Here is a 19,517-nt window from a genome sequence, read left to right on the forward strand (position 1 = left end):
GAGTATCCTGGAACATTTAGTTCCCAACCTTGGTCACCTTGCAACCACATCTTTGTAATGGCTATTAGATCAAACCCATTTATCTCTATTTGTGCCACTAATTCATCTATCTTATTACGAATGCTCTATGCATTCAGATAAAGAGCTTTTAATTTAATTTTTTTACCATTATTCCCTGCTGCACTGCTACCATTAAACTCTCTGTCCCTTCCTGTCACATTATAGAAGGTAGATAAGTGGAAAACAGTTCAGCCACTGAAGAGAAACGGAATCTTATGGTGGAAGCACCTGTAGTCTTCTCTCAACCGCGTCCCTGCAACTGCAATAGACTGCAGGGACAGCAGGCAACAATTACACGGGTATGGAGAAGGCTTGCCGTCGTTCTCTGTGAGGCTTGCCAAAGTCTCAGAAGGACAGTTTATACTGCTGAGTTAGGAGTTTCCTGCCAGCTGAAATAGAGCCAGCTCTCTATGAACAAGAAACTGAGGAATTTTGGAATTGAGAAACAAGTACAGCAAACCTAGCTTGATGCTACAGATAATCAAAACTAAGAAATGTCTTGAGCCTATTGAGTGCCACAAAACAGTAAGCTGCAGTTTCACATTTTGTTGATTTTCTGACAGTGAGCTATTGATGTCAGCCATCAAGCGTCTATTCTGCCTGCACATCCTAAACTATCTGCGTGCCTTTTCTCCAAGAGAATACCTCATGAGAGGAAGAAAAACTAAAAGAGAAAATGGAAATAAGACTATGCTCTAAATTTGAAAAGTAAACTATGGAATGCAATCTATAAAGCTTTATTTTTCATTACAAGTTACATAATTAACCAGTCACTAAGGTGTTTGGCTATTGAATTTGTCATGTGGTCAAATAAGCATGTGTCAAAGTTTCCAACAGATATATTTATGAATTTAAAATAACATAAGAAATAGGAGCAGGAGTAGGCTAGTTGGCCCCTCAAGCCTGCTCCTCCATTTCATAAGATCATGGCCTCAGCTCCACTTTCCTGCCCGCTCCCCATAATCCTTTATTCCCTTATCGCTCAAAAATCTGTCTATCGCCACCTTAAATCCATTCAATGACCCAGCCTCCACAGCTCTCTGGGGCAGAGAGTTCCACAGATTTACAACCCTCAGAAGAAATTCCTCCTCATCTCAGTTTTAAATGGGCAGCCCCTTATTCTGAGACTATGCCCCCTAGTTTTAGTTTCCCCCAAGAGTGGAAATAGCCTCTCTGCATCCACCTTGCTGAGCCCCCTCATTATCTTATATGTTTCTATAAGATCACCTCTCATTTTTCTGAACTCCAATGAGTTTTGGCCCAACCTATCTTCACAAGTCAACCCCCTCATCTCCGGAATCAAACTAGCGAACCTTCTCTGAACTGCCTCCAATGCAAGTATATCCTTCCTTAAATAAGGAGACCAAAATTGTACACAGTACTCTAGGTGTGGCCTCACCAATACCCTGTAAAGTTGTAGCAGGATTTATCTGCTTTTATACTCTATCGCCCTTGCAATAAGGGCCAACATTCCATTTGCCTTCCTAATTACTTGCTGTTCCTACATACGCATATTTTGTGTTTCATGCACCAGGATCCCCAGATCCCTCTGTACTGCAGCACTCTGCAATTTTTCTCCATTTAAATTATAACTTGCTTTCCTATTTTTTCTGCCAAAGTGGATAACTTCACATTTTCCCATGTTATACCCTGCCAAATTTTTGCCCTCTCACTTAGCCTGTCTATATCCCTTTGCAGATTTCTTGTGTCCTCCTCACAATTTGCTCTCCCACCCATCTTTGTATCATCAGCAACCTTGCTACATTACACTTGGTCCCTTCGTCCAAGTCATTAATATAGATTGTAAACAGTTGAGGCCCCAGCACCAATCCCTGTGGTACACCACTAGTTTATGTTTGCCAACCGGAAAATTACCCATTTATCCCAAATCTCTGTTTTCTGTTAGTTAGCCAATCCTCTATCCATGCTAATATATTACCCCCAACCCAGTGAACTTTTATCTTATGCAGTAACCTTTTATGTGGCACCTTCTCGAATGCCTCCGGAATTCCAAATACACCACATTCACTGGTTCCCCTTTATCCACACTGATCGTTACATCCTCAAAGAATTCCAGCAAATTTGTCAAACATGATTTCCCTTTCATAAAACCAGACTGACTGTTTGATTGAATCATGCTTTTCCAAATGTCCTGCTACTGCTTCCTTAATAATGGACTCCGGCATTTTCCCAATGACAGATGTTAGGCTAACTGGTCTATAGTTTCCTGCTTTCTGTCTGCCTCCTTTTTTAAATATCGGCGTTACATTTGCGGTTTTCCAATACACTGGGACCTCCCGAGAATCCAGGGAATTTTGGTAGATTACAACCAATACATCCACTATCTCTGCAGGCACCTCTTTGAAGACCCTAGGATGCAGGCCAACAAGTCCAGGGGACTTGATCACTTTTAGTCCCATTGGTTTGCCTAGTACTTTTTCTCTAGTGATAGTTTTAAGTTCCCCCTCCAAAGAGCCCCTTGATTATCAATTATTGAGATGCTTTTAGTGTCTTCTACCATGAAGACCAATACAAAATATTTGTTCAAAGTTTCTGCCATTTTCCTGCTCCCCATTATTCATTCCCCAGTCTCAGCCTCTAAGGGACCAACATTCACTTTAGCCACTCTTTTTCTTTTTATCTACCTGTCGAAACTCTTACTATGTGTTTTTATATTTCATGCTAGTTTGCTTTTATAATCTATCTTCCCTCTCTTATTTTTTTTGAGTCATTCTTTGCTGGCCTTTAAAGGTTTCCCAATCCTTTGGCCTCCCACTAGTCTTGGCCACTTGGTATACCCTGGTTTTCAATTTGATACCATCCCTTATTTCCTTAGTTAGCCACAGATGGTTATCCCTTCTCTTACAGTCTTGTCTTCTCATTGGAATATATTTTTGTTGAGAGTTATGAAATATCTCCTTCAATGTCATCAACTGTCTTACACTTTAATCTATTTTCCCAGTCCACTTTAGCCAACTCTGCCTTCATACTTTTGTAGTCTCCTTGGGACACTGGTTTGAGACCCAACTTTCTCACCACCCAACTGAATTTGAAATTCAACCATGCTCTGGTCACTCATTCCTAGAGAATCCTTTACTAAAGGACAAACTAAAGGAGCACTTCTCAATAGTGCTGTTGATCCTTGGGTGGTCCTCTCCAATTATGGGCCTATATGTTTTGCCCCAGGAACAAAGGGCCCAAATTTCCCCATGAGTTGCACCGTTTTTTTTGGTGTAACTTGAGTTTTCTGGTGTATCTTTTTAGTTGCAAATATGGCCATTTAATTTGCGCCAGTGTAAGTGAGTTAGTTAGGTTTTGTGTGAGGTCAGTTTTTTTTCCCAGCCACTTACACCATTTATACCAATTTGGCCAGAAAAAAAGTTGTACTAAACTAACTTAGGGCAGCGTATGTATCCACTTTTGTCCACACAAAAAGACCTTACTTACAGTTAAGGAATCGCCGCAAGTAACTACATTTAAAGCACCACCAAGCACCAAACAAAGCACAAAAAGTAATTAAGCAATTAATTAATAAAATAGAAGGAACCCTGCCCCTAAAGCACCAAGACCAAAGTAATAAGCAATCAATAAATAATTAAAAAAATGGAAGGAACCCTGCACCTAAAGCACCAAAATCAATCAGTAAATAACAAATAAAAATAGAAGTCCTACCTTAGAGAATGCAGCAGACCACCAATGAGGGTGCCCATTCGGCTAGGACTGGGGGGGAGTGGGGGGAAGAAAAGAGGTGTAAGTACCCTCTAGCGAAGCACATCAAGACTGATGTCCAGCATGATATCAAACACCCACATGAATCCCTGGTTCATCTGGTCGAGAGTTACAAACCCAGACCCCCAGAAACTCTTCAGGAGTTTTACAATCAGGTCAGAGGCGTCGCCACTGGTGGATTCAAGAACCATCACCACGGGCCCCTCCCAGGCCAAAGTTCCATTGTGATTTTCTTAAAGTGTTTCTAATCTGTAAATCCCCTAATCCAAAACTGAAAGGAATCAAATCATCTTTTGACATGAAGGTAAGAAAACAATCAGATGACACAGCCTGCAGAGCACACTCTGGCCGCCGATGAGGGAGCCCATTCGGCCAGGGCTAGGGACGGCATGCTTCGGGCCCCTCCCACACAGCCTGCAGCGCGCGTTTGCAGAAATGGCCCACCAAGAGCTACTGCACATGCATGCAGACTCGAACGCGCATGTGCAGAGGTCCCGGCACTGTTTTCAACGCCAGGACCTGGCTCTGCCCCCAATCCATTGGGCCACGCTGCACCACGACGGAGGAGAGGCTGGGGAGCGTCCAGAATACGGAGGTCTTTTTTCGGCACTTGGAGGTGGACAAAAGCAGCGCAGCACGAGTAAGGGCGCCAGAAAAACAGGTTAGGGCAAACCAGAAAGCTTAAAAGCTATGTGGATATCAACTCTAAAAGGTTTCTCTTTTGAGAAATGATTCCCTTTTGAATCTGCTCAGTTCCAATGGTCCCGAGTAGATACCTCCAAAAAATTATGGGGCTGAATTTGCGGCCCCTATGGGTGCGTATGAGGTGCGCACACACCCATAGGGGCCACGCAAGTTCCAAGTTTAGGTATGTACTGCGCATGCGCCTAAACCCGGAAATTGCGATCAGTCAAGAATCCTCTTGACAGATCGTACGAATCTAACAGAAATGGGCATTCACTGACGGATCTTACAACTGATAAAATTTCATCAGCGTAAGACTTTTAAAGGACAGAATAATTTTTACAATTAAATAATTTAAACATTTAAAAACCTATGAAATAAGGGAAGCTTTTTTTAAGACCCTTAAAATATGTAAATTTATTTTTCAAAAAATTTAATTTTTGTTCTAAATAATTAATTAAATTCCATTTTGATTAATTTTGAATGTATGATGTTTAAAATAAAATATTTTAAGTGTTCGTGTGTTTTGGGGGTATTCCCATTCATACTTACATAAAAACATAAGAAATAGAAACAGGACTAGGCCATACGGCCCCTCGAGCCTGCTCCGCCATTCAATAAGATCATGGCTGATCTGATCAGGGACTCAGATCCACTTCCCTGCCCGCTCCCCATAACCCCTTATCGTTTAAGAAACTATCTATTTCTGTCTTAAATTTATTCAATGTCCCAGCTTCCACAGGTCTCTGAGGCAGCAAATTCCACAGATTTACAACCCTCAGAGAAGAAATTTCTCATCTCATCTCTGATTTAAATGGGCGGCCCCTTATTCTAAGATCATGCCCTCTAGTTCTAGTCTCCCCAATCAGTGGAAACATCCTCCCTGCATCCACCCTCTCAAGCCTCCTCATAATCTTATATGTTTCGATAAGATCACCTCTCATTCTTCTGAACTCCAATGAGTAGAGGCCCAACCTACTCAACCTTTCCTCATACGTCAACCCTCCCCCCCATCTCCAGAATCAACCTAATGAACCTTCTCTGAACTGCCTCCAAAAGTAAGTACATACTTTCGTAAATATGGAAACCAAAACTGCACGCAGTACTCCAGCTGCGGCCTCACCAATACCCTGTATAGCTGTAGCAAGACTTCCCTGCTTTTATACTGCAACACCTTTACAATAAAGGCCAAGATTCCATTGGCCTTCCTGATTACTTGCTTTACCTGCATACTAACCCTTTGTGTTTCATACACAAGTACCCCCAGGTCCCGCTGTACTGCAGCACTTTGCAATCTTTCTTCATTTAAATAATAACTTGCTCTTTGATTTTTTTTCTGCCAAAGTGCATGACCTCACACTTTCCAACATTATACTCCATCTGCCAAATTTTTGCCCACTTAGCCTGCCTATGTCCTTTTGCAGATTTTTTGTGTCCTCCTCACACATTGCTTTTCCTCCCATCTTTGTATAGTCAGCAAACTTGGCTACGTTACACTCAGTCCCTTCTTCCAAGTCGTTACTATAGATGGTGATTCCATATATACAGAACTCACCACAAGTATGAATGGGAATACCCCTACTTTAATTGGTTGGGCCAGCCTACATAATCCCAGAGATGCTTGCATCCCTGGGATATGTGGGCCTCTACTCAGGCCTACGCAGTGAGGCCCAGGATCGCAAGCCTCTGAACCCCCTGAACCACCAGGTAAGTTTGTTGATTTTTTTCAGGTTGGAGACATCTGATTGGAAGCCGCCGACCATAATTTCTGTACCCTTGATAGAATTTTGAGATAGCTGAAACAACTTGGGGTTTATATATTTTTTGGAGTGCTTCATCAAATTTGTGCGTATGCGAGATATCCCTTTTAACTCTGCAAACTTATATAATTTTTCTTTCTGAACAATTGATAGAAAAGCTTACCCTTCATCAATTATCTGCCACCGATTAATTTCTACTACTCTCCAAACTGCTCCCCGCCAATGCTGCCAAAACCGTATCTAACAGGATCAGACTGCTACACTGACTGTCCTTAATTGAACCTTGGTGCAGTCAGTTTAATTATTCATTAGGCTGCATGCTTTTGCATCTCAATTTTGCTTGGGAAATTGTTCAGATGAATGACCTCTGTTTGTAAACTGAGAAAGAAAGAATTTAAATTTAAATGGCACCTTTAGGACATCTTACAGCACTTTACAGCCAATGCATAGTGGGATCTTTTACACCCACCTGACAAGAGAAGTTGGAGCCTTGGTTTAATGTTTTATCTGAAAAATGGCACCAACATCAACACAACACTCCGAGTACTGTACTGAAGTGCCAGCCAAGATTATGTGCTCGAGTTCTGGAGTGAGCCTTTAACCCATAAACTTCTGACTCAGGTGACGGTACTACTATTGAGCCAAGGCTGAATTAAATTCTGATATGTACTGCAAAATTTTCCATTGTAAACATGTTGACTTTTGTTGCTTTATTAGCTTGCTATCTATTATGGTATCTTATATGACATGTTAAGGTTCCTAATTTTCCAATTCTTTTCTTGAGAGTCATTTTTGAGGATGTCAACGGCAGGATAAAATACAATTATACCCCATCATATAACAAAGTTAAACGCTGTTAATTATCTGGACATACTATTACGAATAAATCAATACAATACAATTTCTGGTGCCGAGAGCCAATATCTTTCATGACTTAACAAAAAATATTTAACTGTTTTATCTAACACTTCATTTATAAAACATCAATAAAACAACGTTCCTAGTCTGTCCTTCATTTCAATCCCCATTAGGGAAAAAAATCAATGCATAATCATCCATCATAGCATGCACACTGTAGATGCTTAATATTGCAGAGCTAAATAGTCAAATAAAGCAAACTGCCACAGCACCATAGCATGCACTAAGAAAATCTATGCCTGACACACCCTTCAAGGGCTTGTATTGAGAATACTGCACTGTAATCAAGGTTGCAAAATCCACTACTGCAGCAAACATTTACTGCATCAGCAAGAGTGCAAATGATCAATAATACACTCCCATGACAGTTACATGCTGTGCCAAAACTACAAAAGATGCAGCCAATGCACAAAAAAAATAACTGCAGCAATCAAGTGAGATTTAATCTTTCCTTATATCATCTCAGCACACCAAATAGAATTATCATGCTAGCTTTGACCTTGAAAGCTAAAAATCATCACTACCTTCCTACTGCAGAAATTTAGTACAAATAATATTTTTAGGGAGCGCCTTAAAAGGAGGAAAGAGGTAGAAAGGCAGAGAGGTTTAGAGAGGGAATTCTAGGGCTCAGGGACTAGGCAGTTGAAGGCACGGTCGCCAATGGTGACACGATGACAATCAGGGATGTGCAAGAGGCTAGATTTGGAGGAGGTTACACAGATAGGGCTGGAAAAGGCCATGGAAGGATTTGAAAATAAGGATTATTATTTTAAAATCAAGGTGTTGCCAAACCTGGAGCCAATTTCAGTCAGAGAGCAGAGGGGTGGAAGGTGAACGGGACTTGGTGCAAGCTAGGACACGGGCAGCAGAGTTTTGGATGAGCTCAAGTTTACGGAGGGTACAAGGTGGTAGGCCAGGCAGGAGAGCATTGGAATAGTCGAGCATAAAGGTAACAAAAGGAATGGATGAGGGTTTCAGCAGCAGATGAGCTAAGACAGAAGCGGAGATAGGCGAGGTTACAGAGGTGGAAGTAGACGGTCTTGGCGATGGAAAGAATATAGGGTTTGAAGCTCAACTCGGTCAAATAAAACACCAAGGTTGCAAACAGATTCAGACAGTGGCCAGGGAAAGGAATGGAGTCAGTGGCTAGGGAACAGAGTTTGTGGCGGTGACAGAAGACAACTGTTTCAGTCTTTCCAATATTTACTTGAAGGAAATTTCTGCTCATCGAATATTGGATGTCGGAGAATCAGCGTGACAAATCAGAGGCAGTAGGGCTGGGTGTTGTCAGCGTGCATGTGGAACTTGACAGATAATAAACAGTTTTTTAATTTAGAAATAAGTTTGGCCAAGCTATCTTCTTAACCTAGAACTTATGCATTGTAATTTAGGAGAAAAGTACTTCCACAAAATGCATAGGAAAGCTTTGTATCGGTATTTAGATGAATTATTCCTAATGAACTTTGTATCTTACTACCTCCCTGATAATAAATTAACTTTATAGCTTTTCTCATTTTAGGTTTAACTTGACTGTTTGTTGTTTGTGTTTCTCATTCAGTAATATTTTCTGTTTCTACGTGACAAGCCCCTAATCCATTGGAAAAATAAGAATTAGAAGGAAACCCTTACACAACACATGAAAACCCAGGGAAAGAAAAATTACATGTTCAGTAGTAACTGAATTAAAACGCAGTGCAATTCTGTTTCTAACAAATCTTGTTTGCCTCAAAAAAAGGAGCACTATGATTGTACATCGAGATAATTTGAGGGTCCATTTAAAGGAAAGGAAAAAGCTAGCATTTACATACAACCTTTCATGACCTCAGGACATTTACAGCCAATGAAGTGCTTTAAAGTGTAGTCACTGTTGTAATGTAGAGAAACGTGGCAGTCAGTATGTGCACAGCAAGATCCCACAAACAGCAATGAGCTACATGACCAGAGAATTTGTTTTAGTGATGTTGTTTGAGAGATGCATAGTGGCCAGAGCATCAGGAGGACACCCCAAGCTCTTCTTTGAATCATGGAATCTTTTACATCCGCCTGAGAGGGCTGGCGGAGTCCCAGTTTAACATCTCAGCTAAAAAAGACATCACACTCTGACAGTCCCTCAGTACTGCAACTGGAGTGTCAGCCTAGATTATGTGCTCAACGCTGGCGTGGGACTTGAACTCATGACCTCATGACTCAAAGGAGAGTGCGCTACCACTGAGCCAAGGTTGAGAATATATTAGAAGTTGGCTGACACAAACTAGCAGATTGTACAGACTGGTGCTAGCAGCTGCAATTTAAAACAACGGTGTATCTGAAATTTCGGTGCGTATCAGATGCCAAAACATGAATGTTACAAGTTGGTTTATTCAAATACCGGTATACAGAACCACAGATATCCAAATATAATTTGATCATTTGTAGTTTTCTCACCTATTCTTGGTTCTTAAGTTCTTTATAAGTCTTTGATTTATTTACTCTAATTTTCCATTTACCACAAGTTCCTTTTATCTTTCATTTTTAACATTCCCACTTAACAACAGATACAAAATCCTAGTACACAGTCTACAAATACTCTAATTAACACTCTACTGCACAGCACAGCTCACAGCTTCAGGGAACCAAGCGAGTTCTGCTCGTTACAAAGTAAAGGATTCCTAGACAGTGCTCAATTTGTTTTTCCCACTTTTCAGTCAGGAATTACTTTTTAAATAAAAAGCTTTCATGCCAAACAGATTCATCAACCGTATCTACAAGCAGAACAAGTGGTGGACACCAACCAAGATACAAAGAATTTAGAGGGTAGGAAGAGGAAAGACAGGATGCTTGGAAGGCTAATGTGAAGTCACAAGTAAGATTGTCACATCTTAAAATAAACAATTGATATTTTTATACACAGTATTAAGCTACAAGTTAAAGCTGCCCAGCCCCAGAAACATTCTGGAGCTGCCCCAGCCCCCAAGGGCAGAGTTCTGTGCATGCACTTAAATAAACAGGCAGAGTTTCACCCTCTCCTGACTAGACAGTGGCATGACTCAGCCATGTCTGCTGCATTTTGAAGTCAATGTAATTTTGACCATTAAAGATACAGATTCCTTAATCTGTCACACAAACATTGTGCAACCAAAACAGATCCTTCACATTTCATGCACCTAAATGGAAGAAATGTCTAAAGTACTTATGGGCACATCTACCAACAATGGTCATGTCAATAGCTATTTCTAACCCCAACCACTAACCCTACACCATATAATGTCAATAGTGTGATGCATGGCCAGGTGTAATACTATTATTCATTGTGACATTATCATTAATGCAGGTCGGCTGTGTTGTCAATAATCACTTGGATGTGGCATCACAAAAAAACAATCCATTTCATACCAAAATTGCATATGTTGGATTCCAGAACCGACAGTCTATTTTTGTTACAGTGGATTAAGGGAGTCATTATGACAGAACAGTCACTAACTGTAACTAAGTTACAAGTTTTTTTAACAATTATAATTAAAACTTAAATATGTTTCGTCTTAAAACACTTAATATGCAGCATACCAAATTGCAAGTTTTGAACCCTAGACAATTCATGGAAAAATGAATTCTATACACTCCTTGGTTGCCTTTGTATTTATTTAGCAAATGAGAAAGGAACAATTGGTAGCTTCTACACTACACGATTCCAAAATTGAAACTGCCTAATTTTACAGATTTTTCTTCGTATCTTTGTTTCAAGCTCAAAAATGTTCAGTTTAGAGAATACTGTAAACTAAATCTACAAATCCACAATTTAAAAAAAATCTTCATTTTTTGAAATGTTCATTGTATAAAGTTATGAATGGAAGATGCTGTTCACGCATAATTCTGAAATTGTCAAAACAATGTGGTAGGGTACCTTTATGGTAACTGGATTGTGTTGATATCAACCGTTTTATGTATGAGTGACAGCACAGTGCGTTCGTTTTTGTGCGTATTACATAGAAACATAGACATAGAAACATAGAAAATAGGTGCAGGAGTAGGCCATTCGGCCCTTCTAGCCTGCACCGCCATTCAATGAGTTCATGGCTGAACATGCAACTTCAGTACCCCATTCCTGCTTTCTCACCATACCCCTTGATTCCCCTAGTAGTAAGGACTTCATCTAACTCCTTTTTGAATATATTTAGTGAATTGGCCTCAACAACTTTCTGTGGTAGAGAATTCCACAGGTTCACCACTCTCTGGGTGAAGAAATTCCTCCTCATCTCAGTCCTAAATGGCTTCCCCCTTATCCTTAGACTGTGTCCCCTGGTTCTGGACTTCCCCAACATTGGGAACATTCTTCCTGCATCTAACCGGTCTAACCCCGTCAGAATTTTAAACGTTTCTATGAGGTCCCCTCTCATTCTTCTGAACTCCAGTGAATACAAGCCCAGTTGATCCAGTCTTTCTTGATAGGTCAGTCCCGCCATCCCGGGAATCAGTCTGGTGAACCTTCGCTGCACTCCCTCAATAGCAAGAATGTCCTTCCTCAGGTTAGGAGACCAAAACTGTACACAATACTCCAGGTGTGGCCTCACCAAGGCCCTGTACAATTGTAGCAACACCTCCCTGCCCTTGTACTCAAATCCCCTCGCTATGAAGGCCAACATGCCATTTGCTTTCTTAACCGCCTGCTGTACCTGCATGCCAACCTTCAATGACTGATGTACCATGACACCCAGGTCTCGTTGCACCTCTCCTTTTCCTAATCTGTCACCATTCAGATAATAGTCTGTCTCTCTGTTTTTACCACCAAAGTGGATAACCTCACATTTATCTACATTATACTTCATCTGCCATGCATTTGCCCACTCACCTAACCTATCCAAGTCGCTCTGCAGCCTCATAGAATCCTCCTTGCAGCTCACACTGCCACCCAACTTAGTGTCATCCGCAAATTTGGAGATACTACATTTAATCCCCTCGTCTAAATCATTAATGTACAGTGTAAACAGCTGGGGCCCCAGCACAGAACCTTGCGGTACCCCACTAGTCACTGCCTGCCATTCTGAAAAGTCCCCATTTACTCCTACTCTTTGCTTCCTGTCTGACAACCAGTTCTCAATCCATGTCAGCACACTACCCCCAATCCCATGTGCTTTAACTTTGCACATTAATCTCTTGTGTGGGACCTTGTCGAAAGCCTTCTGAAAGTCCAAATATACCACATCGACTGGTTCTCCCTTGTCCACTCTACTGGAAACATCCTCAAAAAATTCCAGAAGATTTGTCAAGCATGATTTCCCTTTCACAAATCCATGCTGACTTGGACCTATCATATTACCTCTTTCCAAATGCACTGCGATGACATCCTTAATAATTGATTCCATCATTTTACCCACTACCGATGTCAGGCTGACCGGTCTGTAATTCCCTGTTTTCTCTCTCCCTCCTTTTTTAAAAAGTGGGGTTACATTGGCTACCCTCCACTCCATAGGAACTGATCCAGAGTCAATGGAATGTTGGAAAATGACTGTCAATGCATCCACTATTTCCAAGGCCACCTCCTTAAGTACTCTGGTATACATGGTATAAAAGCATAGTTTAGCTGAACATAGCAACCACTGGTGTTCATTTTGAGCTAAGAATGCAGAAAAGCTTGATGAATTTGCATTGGAGTGTAAACATACACGACTGAGCTTTCCTATGTCTCGAGGCGCACTTCAAAAGACTCTAGAAAATTACTTGCAATCAAGGAGTGCGATATATACTAGTAAAGTGTTCTTCCATAATAATTCTTACAGAATGTAATATACACATACACAAAAGAGAAACTAGCCCTGTTCATCGGTTTTCTCTTGCATTTTTGTTATGAAAATGCACAAAAATCTAACAAATTATTTCCCTTTATGTTTACAGAGACGTGTTGAGAGGACTAGTATTGTCTCTCACTTGTATTATATCAATATTTTAAGCAAAATTAACTCAAGTTTTTCAGACTGCTGGGAGTGGGCAGCGGGATTAGCCTGAAGAGGTTGATCAAAAGCAATTTCTTGATCCCTCTGGCCGATTACTTTGGCACAAACTGAACTTGTAAAACACATTCACTGCTCCTGAAATCTTTAACCTCAGCAGTCCTGGCTAGGCAATAACTGCACAACAGGTTACCACTCTGGGTGAGATTAGAAGAAAGGCCCGTGTTGGCGTTTCTTCATTGACAAGACGACTGAACGTAAACCACATTATTAAAGAAAGAGTATATTTCTGTAAATATAACAAACCCACTGGAGGTGGCAGGGATGACGGCCATTTTAGGAAAGCGCCCGCGAGCCCGCGCGCACACACACACAGCGCCGGCCTTGTTTCACTGTCAGCCTGCAGCAGGTACAGTACTCACAATGAAAGCTGTCATATCCCTCTTCAAATTCTAAGCAGTCCCCCCCACCCCACCCCCTCGCTCGACGATTTGGCGGTTTATTGGTTAAAATGTCAGCATCACAACAACCGACTTGGATTTTGTGTGTGCTCGTCATCAGTTTCAACCGGGCGGCGAACACCGATTACGTCACCTTCAGGCGGCCACGGGTACTCCACTTCGGCTCTCGGCGGCCGAGAATAGCCGAGTCCGTGCTCGGCTCTGACGGAAATGCACGAAGTTCGCAGCCAAGGTGCGCTGTGCCAAGAGGCTGCAACTTCGAACACAGTCCATTTTGGTCGACCAGCCGAGGTTTATGTTAACCATTTTGAAGACAGCCTGCATTAAAACACAAATATAGATTTCTGAATGCATTTAAGGAATCTAAATTAATCAAGGATTACCTTACCGGATAATATGCAAAGTTAATATTGTATTAACAATTGTATTGAAGCTTTGCCACATTGAAAATTAAACGAGTTATTGTTATATGATACAATATCCTCAGATAATGAAGCAGTCCATGCCCGAATTCCACAAGATCTGGATGACATTCAGGCTTGGGCTGATAAGTGACAAGTAACATTTGAGCCACACAAATGTCAGGCAATGACCATCTCCAACAAGCTAGAGTCTAACCACTGCATTCAATGGCATTACCGTCGCCGAATCCCCCACCGTCAACATCCTAGGGGTCACCATTGACCAGAAACTTAACTGGACCAGCCACATAAATACTGTGGTTACAAGAGCAGATCAGAGGCTGGGTATTCTGCGGCGTGTCTCACTTCCAGACTCCCCAAAGCCTTCCCACCATCTACAAGGCACAAGTCAGGAATGTGATAGAATACTCTCCACTTGCCTGGATGAGTGCAGCTCCATCAACACTCAAGAAGCTCGACATCACCCAGGACAAAGTAGCCCGCTTGATTGGCACCCCATTCACCACCTTAAACATTCAATCCATCTGCCACTGGTGCACCATGACTGCAGTGTGTACCATCTACAAGATGCACTGCAGCAACTCACCAAGGCTTCTTCGGCAGCACCTCCTAAACCCATGGCCTCTACCACCTAGAAGGACAAGGGCAGCAGGCACATGGGGACACCATCACCTGCAAGCTCCCCTGCAAGTTACGCACCATCCTAACTTAGAAATATATCACCGTTCCTTCATAGTCACTGGGTCAAACTGTGGGAGTACATTCACCACACGGACTAGGCGGTTCAAGAAGGTGGCTCACCATCACCTTCTCAAGGGCAATTAAGGTAGGCAATAAATGCTGGCCTTGCCAGCGATGCCCACATCCTAGCAACAATTTTTTTTAAATACAAAGGAAAGGAAAACAAATGACTTTATTATACAATATTTAGCTTCACAAATAATACTATTGCAGGTTACCTGCTGAAAATGTTATTTTAATTGTTTAATTGAACAAAAGGTTCAGCTTTCAGTTTTGTACTTTTCATAAAACTGGGTTTTACAATTCCACAGTTTTAAAGGAAGTATGCGGATCAATAAGAATGTCTAATCTAATGTCATCATCCGTGCTTAAATTAATTAAAAATTCCATTAACCTTGAAATGAATAAGAAAATTTGGCTCTTCAATCTGAAGACCAAAAAGATCTTGTGATATGTTGAATCATTGAACATCTAAGCAGCTAAGAATGGTAACTTAAGGAGTTTGTATCTTTGAATGTTTTTTAATCACAATATTCCATCTATCTGCGTGCTTAGATACAACTAGCCAACATCTTCCTACTAGATTATGTAATGTCGGTGTTTAAAGCAGGCTGATTTATTAAAACTGTTCTAAAAGCTAAATTACATGTTAGTATTTGGTTGTAAACATAAAATCTAAATTAATGAGAGGATAGAAGTAAAACAGAAGAAGGTTTTAGGCCAGCTTTTCAATTTTGTCATATTTCTATGTTGATTGACGCTTACAATAGTTGACCCGGGGCTACAAGCTCTGCTAAAATTAGTTGGCTATTACAGGGAACTCTGCAAACAGCGAGCTTTGGACATGTTGTGCGGTTGAACTGTAATCGTTGGTTTCCTGGAGTTAAATATATTTATTTGGCTTTTTCTGAGGTGGATTCAAATCTAGACATCAGGGTATACAACTGACATTAATCAACGGAGATCAGGTTATTAAGGGCAGCCCCTTTAGGATTGTACATTTTCTCACGCATTAACTAATTCATGTATTTAAATCAATCCAGACGGATTTTATTTAACGGCAATAGTTTGATAAAAGAGACAATTTAATTTCCAGATGAATTGACACACACAAAACTATCACAAAATAATAAGGTCTTTGGAAATTGGAACAAAGTTAACAGCAATCGAGCACCCATCAAATGACAGAGTGATTCATGGGCTTTAACCAGATCCTAAATTTGTTGTGAAAAAAGGGTTGACCAACGACACGGTTTTGAGTAAATAATTGATTGGATTTAGAGAAAGAAGGAATGCTTTGTGTGGGGTCTATACATTTTATAGTTGTTTCTCACATTTTGCCGACGCATAGCATACAACTGATTAAAGGAAAATTAACTGGACTATCTATGTAGGACATACTTATTTGTACTGCCAAAATGGCCACCATGCTCCACCCTTTGTCTATGATTGGTCCCCTTGGAGGATAAGCCACACCCTGAAGTTCCACTGGAGTGTGTAACTGGAACCGCCCATATCAAGGTCTCACTGACTTTGCAAATTGTAACTCGATTCACTTTGACTTTCTGAAGTGACAGAGGACAGAGCTCCCCAGAAGACAGCAAGGGCCAGCCAAAGTTCCTTACCCCAGTCCAAATGCATGCCTCCCCCAGCCAAAGTGCCTTACCCCAGCGGAAGTGCATCCTCCTCCCACTCCACCCCACCATAAATGGGACAGGCATAGTGAACGGATTGTTAACAGGTTTATTGAGTATGAAGTGAATAGTGACAGTGTCGTGACTTCTGGATATCATCCAATCCAACGATGTCACTTGTAGGGGGTTGTAAGAATGTGATCCGTCTTCCCTGAGTTCCCTCTCTCCCCTCCGAACCCCACCCTTGTCTCTCTCCACCCCCCTCCCCCACATCAGCGTCTCTCTCACTCGCCCCCAGCCTCTCTCTCTCCCTCTCCCCCAGCCTCTCTTACTCTCCCCCCAGCGCCTCTCGATCTCTGCCAGCCTCTCTCCCTCTCTCACTCACTCTCCGCCAGCCTCTCTCACTCGCCAGCCTCCCTCTCTCTCCCGCCAGCCTGGAGCCGAGAGCGGCAGCGGCAGCGGCGAGCGGAGAAGCAGCGGAGGGCCGAGAGGGGGAGAGAGAGAGAGAGGCCGAGGGAGAGCGAGAAAGAGAGGCTGGGGGAGAGAGAGAGAGAGAGAGAGAAAGAGGCTGGCGGAAGAGTGAGAGCGGCTGGGGGAGAGAAAGAGACCTAGAGAGAAAGAAAGAGGCTGGGGGGAGAGAGGGAGACACACACGGGTGGGATAGGGGATGGGGGATTGGACGGGAGAGAGGGAACTCAGGGAAGACGGATCACGTTCTTACAACCCACCTACAAGGGACATTAGAGTGAATGATATCCAGAAGTCACGACACTGTCACTATTCACCATACCCAATAAACCTGTTAACAATCCATAAATCATGCCTGCCCCTTCAATGAAGGATGCTCGCGCTGGGGTAAGGCACATTGGGGGAGGGATGTACTTGGACTAGGATAAGGCACTTTGGCTGGGGGAAGCATGCAGTTAGACTGGGGTAAGGCACTTTGGCTGGGGGAGGGATATACTTGGACTTGGGTAAGACACTTTGGCTGAGGGAGGCATGCACCTGGACTGGGCTAAGGCACTTGGACTAGGGTGAGGCACTTCAGCTGGGGGAGGGATATACTTGGCCTGGGGTAAGGTACTTTAGTTGGTCCTTGCTATCTTCTGGGGATTCTGTCACTTCAGGAAGTCAAAGTGGATCAAGTTACAATTTGCAAAGTCAGTGAGACCTTGGAATGGGCGGTTCCAATTACACATTCCAGTGAAACATCAGGGTATGGCTTATCCTCCATGGGGACCAATCATAGACAAAGGGTGGAGTATGGTGGCCCTTTTGGCAGTACAAATAAGCATGTCCTAAAAAAAACAGAAACCTAAGAACAGGAGTAGGTCATTTAGCCCCTCGAGCCTGTTCTGCCATTCAATATCATGTCTGACCTGTGACCTAACTGCTTATACTCGCCTTTGCCCCATATCCCTTAATATGTTTGGTTAACAAATAACTATCAATCTCAGATTTAAAATTAACAACCTTATCCTTCCTAAGATGTGGTGCTCAGAACTGAACACAATACTCCAGGTGTGGTCTAACCAGGGCTTTGTATAGCTGTAGTGTGACTTCTACCCCTTGTATTCTAGTCCTTGAGGTATAAAGGCCAGCATTCCATTAGCCCTTTTCATTATTTTCTGCATCTGTCCATGACATTTTAATGATTTATGTACATGGATTCCCAAGTATCTTTCGACCTCCACTGTTTCTAGCTTCCTGTCTATAACTTTTTCCATTATAAATTTCTATGTCTATGTTTATAATGAAAACTGCTTATGTATTCTTGTCACATACCCTGCTGCCAGTGGTGATGCAGTAGTGCCTCAGTTGTGCCTCTTCCAGCTTCAGAATCGCCTATGCTCCAATTAACTATGTAGGATAGTGTAGCATAATAGGTTAAATGGCTTGGCTTAGGCATATAGCATGATGAGATAGCAGAAAATGTGCAGGAACAAAATGTGTAAATGCAGAGTAGCATAAATTAGAACTAAGGAGGTAGAGATGAAACAGAAGGAGGACAGTTAGTGTAAAGTGCAGTGCTGATAACAATTGGGGAATGATTCAGCAGCCTTGAGGACTGGCCCCCTATCTCATACATTTCTGTGCCAAAATCAGTCATGTGACAGACAGAAGCCAAAGATTTAGAGTTAATGGGTGCTGCTTAGCTTTGAGAAAGGTGGAATGAGTCCAATTTTCCCTAATATATTATATATATAGATGATTTGGAAAATAACAAAAAAAAATAATTGACAACACAAAAGTAGTATTGTGGGTTTTATAAATGGTGCATAGAGTACAAGACCAAAAAGGTCATGATAAATGTTTGAACAATTAGATTACTGTGTGCAGCTTTAGGTGTTCCATCATTGAAATGACATTAAAGCCATAGATAGTGTACAGCATATTTGACCAGGATCATATCAGGGATGAGAAACTAAAGTTATGGTGAGAGATGAGATACTGGAGCTATTTCTATTGGAGCAGAGGAAACTCCAATTCAATAGAGGTTTTTTAAGTTATGAACATTTTTGATTGGGTGAATAGGGAAAGACTTTTGTTTGGTTCAGGAGTCAGTGATGAGGAGTCATCATTTTAAAATTGTCACTACTCTTTTAGTGAGAGAGGTTAAGAGAAATGTCTTTATGCAACAAATTGTTGCAGCGTGGCTTTGCCATATGGAATTGTTGAGGTAGAGACTGTTGCAGCTCATGGTAAAATTAAATAAACATTTGAAGCAGAGGAAAGTACAGGGCTATGGGGAGAAAGCAGGGCAGTGGGATTACTTTTTAGATTGTTCTAGAAAAGAGCTGACACAGGCACAATGTGGCAAATGTCCTTTACCTGTAGTGTAATGTTCTATGGTTCTATGTAACTTAAAGTGTAATATTCTGTTGGCAAGCTGAAGCTTTGTGTTACATGGCCTTGTTTGATGTTAATTGGAGGACAATTGTTTTTTTGTTGTTTTTTTATAAATCTCTGGCTCCAAGTTCTGAAACCAGCAGGACATGCTTGGCAATATTTCTCTTTTTTATTCTTGTTAATTCATCTGTAACAAAATGTAGCACTTTGAGCTGTGACATTTGAAGAGTAACATGGCAAATGAGAGAATATAGTCTCCCTCTTAGCAATCTTTGTATTTTCCATTCCTGTGCATCTCACTGGTCTCTCTCCATTTGCCTCTCTCTCATTTTTT

General features: G+C 41.7%; 1 protein-coding gene across 2 annotated transcripts in view; it reads right to left on the reverse strand.

The window, feature by feature from the left end:
- Positions 1-13,614, reverse strand: part of LOC139268300 (uncharacterized) — an 82,724-nt gene extending 69,110 nt beyond the window's left edge. The window contains exon 1 of one of the 2 annotated variants that reach the window (XM_070886362.1): positions 13,498-13,614. In XM_070886362.1, coding sequence (XP_070742463.1) covers positions 13,498-13,512 — 15 coding nt within the window. In that variant the 5' untranslated portion in view covers positions 13,513-13,614. Of the gene's footprint in view, positions 1-3,732; positions 3,781-13,497 lie in introns of those variants that run through there. The other variant, XM_070886363.1, reaches the window with a different exon arrangement.
- Positions 13,615-19,517: the final 5,903 nt, after the last annotated feature.

Source organism: Pristiophorus japonicus, chromosome 8 (assembly GCF_044704955.1).
Source record: "Pristiophorus japonicus isolate sPriJap1 chromosome 8, sPriJap1.hap1, whole genome shotgun sequence".
Lineage (NCBI taxonomy): Eukaryota > Metazoa > Chordata > Chondrichthyes > Pristiophoridae > Pristiophorus > Pristiophorus japonicus.